We start from the raw sequence: 6,219 nt of genomic DNA, 5'->3' as shown, positions 1-6,219 counted from the left end.
AAAAAATGATATTGTTGTAATATTACATGCTATGTGCTATTGTAGTTGATTTTACAATGATGAAATACACGTGCAAAGAATGTAAATTTGTAAAACAATGAGCTAATTAATTTTCTTAAAAACTTTTAACAAAATTAATTCAATTAAATTTAATCTTCTTTTAGCTCAATTTATTTATTATCGGTTCAATTTTCAATGTATATAACTATTATTATGAATGTATTTATTGATTTACTTAATTACTATGATATTGTCAAAAATTGCGTCAGCATTTGAATATACTAACTTGATTAAACGATCGAATTTCATCTGGATATCAATCTCCTCCTTGTCACAGGCTTTGCAAGGTTCCTTTTGCAATATTTCGATCAAATTGATAATTTGATCGCGACGGATTATAACAACAGTTGCTTTGAACAATACATTAATTATTGAGAGAAACAGAGAAGAACACGAGGCCAAGTCTTCCATATTATCGACCACAAGAATGATATACAGCAAGTGAGTAAGCAGCAAATACAACATTAGATATGCCGTGAAAAAAGTGAACACATTATATAGTAACTTAGAGCATTTCGAAGACCATTCGATTGGTTGCCACAAACCACATATGGTAAATAATAAGAAATTGAAAGAGAGTATCTGCATTTTTATAGTTGCTACAATTAAAATAGATTTTATTTGTTAAAAAAATTTTTTTCTAGTATACATAATCTCACGTCGAGTATAATTAATTATATGTAGCAATTAACAATTGTATATAACTACAATAACAATATATCTTTTACAAGATTGTCTCTTTTTTAAAAATAATCAATTATATTTTATGTATGAAAAACTATTTCGTAAAAATGTTTGTAAATTTACTTCTTGTATATATTTTTGGCAGTATACTTACTTTGTACGAACACTTTAACATTTCTAACAAGATCAAATAATTACGATTTATATCAGCAAAAGCAACTATTATACTAATATATAGCAATATGTACGCACGACAAAGGTTCGTAAAATACTACAAATAAACGTTTGTATAGCAGCTTTGACTTCCCTACAGAAATTAAAATTAATGATTCATTAATAATTTAACGTGCCTTGTCGATACTTTATTGCTGTATTAGAACTGTAATTATAACAATGTCGTTTGATATAATTGATGAATGTTATCCCTCTTGATAAATTCCATCATATTGCCATGTTCCCATCAAGAAGTAACATGTACTTTCGTACATGTCTATTATAAAATCCTCGTAAGTAATAATATTAATAAATATTCAAATGAATCAATATCCTTTACAGTAAATTCGCACGTCCTTTTTAAAACTATAAATATCTTGCGTACTACGACATGATATTAGAAATATCTTGTTTCGCTTATATCGTTCGATATAAAAATATTCTAAATTTCGAATATAATTGTATATAGCTGTATGTGTGTATGTATATATCAAATTATTGTGTATAATCAATCTATGTTTAAAATTATTCTAATTTTAGGACATATTATTTTGTATACATTTCAAGTATACATATCCAGACCTATACATACACACATATAAGCTCACAATATTTTATAAAGGACAAGAATAAAATTTCCAAGAATCATTAATTTTAAATAAGAAAATTACCAGTTAAGTCTCAGTAGTGTGCACCATTACATGTCTCTATGATCATTAATAAATTACAATATCTACATTACATACATAAGAACAACCAATTCACCCTCTCTTGTCGTATAATTATATGTCTGCATAATACTATTTCTGTGACACACCCTCGGTTGAAGACATCTATTTACCTATGTCAATATCATCCTGATCATCTGCTTGTTGAAAACGAGCTATTTTGTTTCATAATAAGTAAGTGCATTCAATATTATATAATATGTTTCCCATATTCTGTCGCGTTTATTCAAGCAGTTTCATTGTGCATTTTTTTGATAATAGTTCCATTACCAGTGAAAATCCTCTTTGATTATAAATAGCAGAGGGGATATTTGATCATCTAAAATTAAATTGTGAAATCGCTTATAACGTCTGTCTGCAGAAAGAATGGGTGAATATGTTTGATTCGTTTTTATTATACATTGAACAGTATTCAGAATATGCTTATAAAATGTTAGTGCATTTAGTATATAATTTACATATATATACTATAGAATTTCAGACTTGTTATCGCGTTAACATTGTTTATAAGTGTTCTGAGTACTGACAATAATATTTTAATACATCAAATCTCTATTACATCAGGTCAATTATTTTAATTTTTAAAACTTAACTTTATTTTTAAAATTATCAACTTTTCTTACACACACACACACACGCACGCACACGCACACACACACGCACACACACACACACACACGGAATCAGATTCCTGTCACGCTGTTGATCCCAGGTTACGCTGAGAGCAGGATACACACGTGCATAAGTACACGCACGCACTTACATAAGATTAAAAAGGGTTTGATTTTAAAAAATTTTTAAGATTTGAAGTTTACATTTTAATTTCTTTTCTGATAAAGTTTCCTACAATAATTTGTTTATGAGTTATATTAAGTAGACATGAAAAAATAGCACGTTTTGTAACACTTTATTTAAAACACTATAACTTTGTCAAAAAAAATTGTAGAAAAATGATCAAAAAATGGATTTGTTAGGAAATCAATAAGCTTGAAAAATTATAAATTTTTATGCCAGGCAGCCGACTTTCCTGACCAGCGCAATAGTTCGAAGAAAAATTTTGTTTTCTATTTTTCTAACAATAAGTCTGTCTTCAACGTCTGCCATTTTCTAAAGCATTTCTAGAACTCAATTTTGATTTTTTTAGTTATCAAGGGGAATCAAGCTTTAATTTGAGCTTATGTTCATCTCGATACGATAATTTTTCATAGAGTTACCGCTATTGAATGATATTAAAAATTTCAGCTAAAATTTAGTGGCCCGGTTTTTTTGCGTGTGAGTCTATTTTTTGTTACATATTCTTGTAGCTGACGTCGAAAGCTTTTCAAAACATTCTGATAAAGTTATTTTTTATGAAGTACTTTTCGAGTTATACAGTAGGACTTGAAAATAATAATACCGCTGATATTTGGAGTAAAAAAATTCTACAGCAGTAACAAACTATCGAGTCCTTATCTTTGCTGTGATGTATCCATACTCATACACACACACGAGGTGTAAATTCGACTGGATAATCTCCATCCAGATGGTACATCTTAGATAATGCTAATACCAGCGATATTGTGACTGCATTTCGTGTTAACGCTTACGCGCTATGAGCATGTTTTATCCTTATTTAATAAACATTTAATAAACAACAAGGATAAAATGATTCCGTGAATGCTGTAAGCACCAATAGCGTGATTACGGAACGCAGCCTGTAACATTCAAATCTTAATTATAATTTAAAACGTACTTAATAAAAAATAACTTCATCATACTCTTTTGAAAAGCTCTCGACATTAGCTACAAAAATATGTAATGAAAAATAGAAGTTTTCATTTAAGATTTTTATGTTATCCTTAACTGCGCTTTTCAAGGCCAACCAAAGCTCAAATAAATATCACTAGCTAATAGATTTTTTAAACCCTACATTTTTTGTTTGAAACATTTTTCCATAAAATCAATACTTTCTAAAATAATTAGCCGTTTCGGAACTTTTGCCTCTCACTATGTATACACAGGGTGTCTATAAAGTCTTACCCAGGCATAGGTACCGACTTAAGAGGGACAGCGCACTTTTGGCCCCTCCCCCAATAATTTTGAATTTTTTGTTTTTTAACAAAATATTTTTTAACAACTTTTTATTATTTGTATAAATACTGTGCTAACGAATTTATTAATCGAAACAAAATTTGGTATGCAAACTTTTTACGGGAATAGAATAAATTATTAAGCTTTTTTTCTCGAGTTTGTGGATTAAATATTCTGTTTGTACATTTTGTTTTACATGTAAAATAAAAGTATATAATCTACATATTATACATATTTCTGGGGTGATACCCGATTGACCACGTCCCGATTGACCACCAGCCACTCACAGCGCTTGAACAGTGGAAAACCTCTAGGCACCGGCCGCTGTGAGTGGCTGTGGTCAATCGGGACGTGGTCAAACGGGACGCTCCCTATTTCTGTACACTTCTACTCCTTTTCTCTCTCCGGTAATTTAAGGACTATTAAAAAAACGTCATCATTCGAAATACTTTTGCCTTGCTTCTCCAATATTTTTCCCAAGTCGGTGCCTTTGTATCCAGGCCTATTTCAAAAACGGCTTTAGCTATGGAAAAATGTTTCAGACAAAAGTTGTAGGATGTCAAGGAGAACATATGATGAAAATATGGTCTTGACTTTAAATGACCTTCTCAAGGCTAAATTATTGTAACCGATGTTTTCTTAAATGGGACCCCCCCCTCCCCATTTTTTATTACATATTTTTGTAGCTTACCTCAAGAGCTTTCCCAATCACTATAAAGAAGCATTTTTTAATCAGTTATATGAGGATTGAAAGTTACAGTACCGCCGGCATTAACATTATCCAAGGTCCGAACAATGGCTAAAACCTTTTGAATGTTTTTCAGGATCATAATCTTAATAAATATCAAGATTAAGACCATTAAAGGTTGATGCTTTTATTTTCATTTTCTAAAATTATTTTTATTTTTTGAAAAAAAGAGTGTTAAGGGATTATTGAACACCCGATGTGCGGCGCGGACGTTGAGGACACAAGGTATACGCCAGGTAAACACATAAAATCGAAATTCCATGTAGTCTCGTAGATGGGGGTAATAATTGAGTCGGAATTCGATATACGAACCGGGCTGTACGTCACCGAGACAGCATGGCTCTATTTCTTAAGTAGATTGTTATAAGCAGTAGTCGCAATATCGCAAAGTGTCATTAATTCCACTTTCAAACTTAACAAATTGGCGACGAGGATGGTATTGTGAGCGGAGTGCGAACGCGCGTGCTATACGATGATATACAGCGCATATTGAAGCACGCGACGGATAGCGATCGTACATTGAGGAGGGCCAGATAAACTGAAGATAACAGCGGAAAAAAATGACTACGGAGAAGCGAGTGCCGAGTTCCTTTACAATTGAGATCTTTGACGCCGAAAATACCACGTGGCGGAGATGGTTACAACGACTGCAAGGTACATTTACAATTTTCAACATTCAAGGGAAGGATCGAGTCTCTTATCTGCTGCATTACATTGCCCCGGCGGCATTCAATATTTTGTGCGATCGTCTGGACTCGGAAGATCCATTTCAACAACCTTTCGACGATCTCACGAGCATATTGGAGAAATTTTTCGAGCCTCAACCGTTGAAATGGCGGAAAATTTTCGTTTTCACCAGTGACGTCAGGAAGCGTGCAACAGTTCGCGGCGGCGCTGCATAAATTAAACATTCATTGTTGATTTGTTGATTATCTAAAAACCGCACTTAGAAATCAATTAGTTTTTGGATTGGAAAACAAGAAGATACAGACGCGCCTACTGCAGAGAGAAAGGATTTAACGTATGAAGAGGTGTTAAAAGTAGCTACCAGAATGGAAATGTCGGAAAAAAGCTCCGCGTCGCTTCAAGTGGCAGCGATTCAGCGGGAGAATCTCGATTGGACACGTTACAATTGGACACAGCCACTCACAACGACCGGTGCCTAGAGGCTTTCTAGTTTCAAGCGCTGTTATTGGCTTGTGTCCAATCGTAACGTGGTCAATCGGATCCCACCCAATTCGACATAATTGGACCTGACAGGCAGGGAGAAAACCACTGCGGAAGCCGGGAGTGCCGAGTGCAGCAAATGGAAAGAAGAAGCCCTTTCATAATAATCTTTCGAATACAGCTTATGCAAGGAGCAATGCTAATCGACGTTTTAATCCAAATCAATTTAATAGTGCGAAATATGTAAAAGGAAGTTTGGTTAACTCTATAAAATGTTACAGATGCGGCAGAGATCATTTGGCTTCAATGTATCTTAAGTAGAGACCCAGTGAGAAGGCTGATGTCGAATCGACGTCGTTTCGATGTCGATGTCATCGAAAACTCATCGAATCGAAATTGACATCGAAAATCAGACCATTTCGATCAAATTGTTTTAACATCAAAAAATACTTGTTTCCAAGTTACCAATGTCCAAAACCCAAAATTAGTCTAAAATTAAAAGTTAATCATGCATATATACCCAGTGAGAAATAATTGGTCGAAAATACG

The 6,219-nt window shown here is 33.1% G+C and overlaps 1 protein-coding gene across 1 annotated transcript; it reads right to left on the bottom strand.

Annotated features, from left to right (window-relative positions):
• Positions 1–231: 231 nt before the first annotated feature.
• LOC105448495 lies at positions 232–972 on the bottom strand. Its single transcript, XM_011687117.1, has 2 exons — positions 899–972; positions 232–659 (listed from the first exon to the last, which is right to left on the bottom strand). Exon 2 carries the CDS (start codon positions 646–648, stop codon positions 232–234), a length of 417 nt encoding a protein of 138 aa, XP_011685419.1. The 5' UTR covers positions 649–659; positions 899–972.
• Positions 973–6,219: the final 5,247 nt, after the last annotated feature.

This window comes from Wasmannia auropunctata, unplaced genomic scaffold (genome assembly GCF_000956235.1).
Source record: "Wasmannia auropunctata unplaced genomic scaffold, wasmannia.A_1.0 LD336116.1, whole genome shotgun sequence".
Lineage (NCBI taxonomy): Eukaryota > Metazoa > Arthropoda > Insecta > Hymenoptera > Formicidae > Wasmannia > Wasmannia auropunctata.
The sequence above is the reverse complement of the archived record's forward strand: the minus strand, read 5'-3'. Positions and strand labels throughout refer to the sequence as shown.

Excerpts from the sequence above, each read along its gene's own strand:
- LOC105448495 (XM_011687117.1), bottom strand. The coding sequence starts at position 648 with ATGCAGATACTCTCTTTCAATTTCTTATTATTTACCATATGTGGTTTG.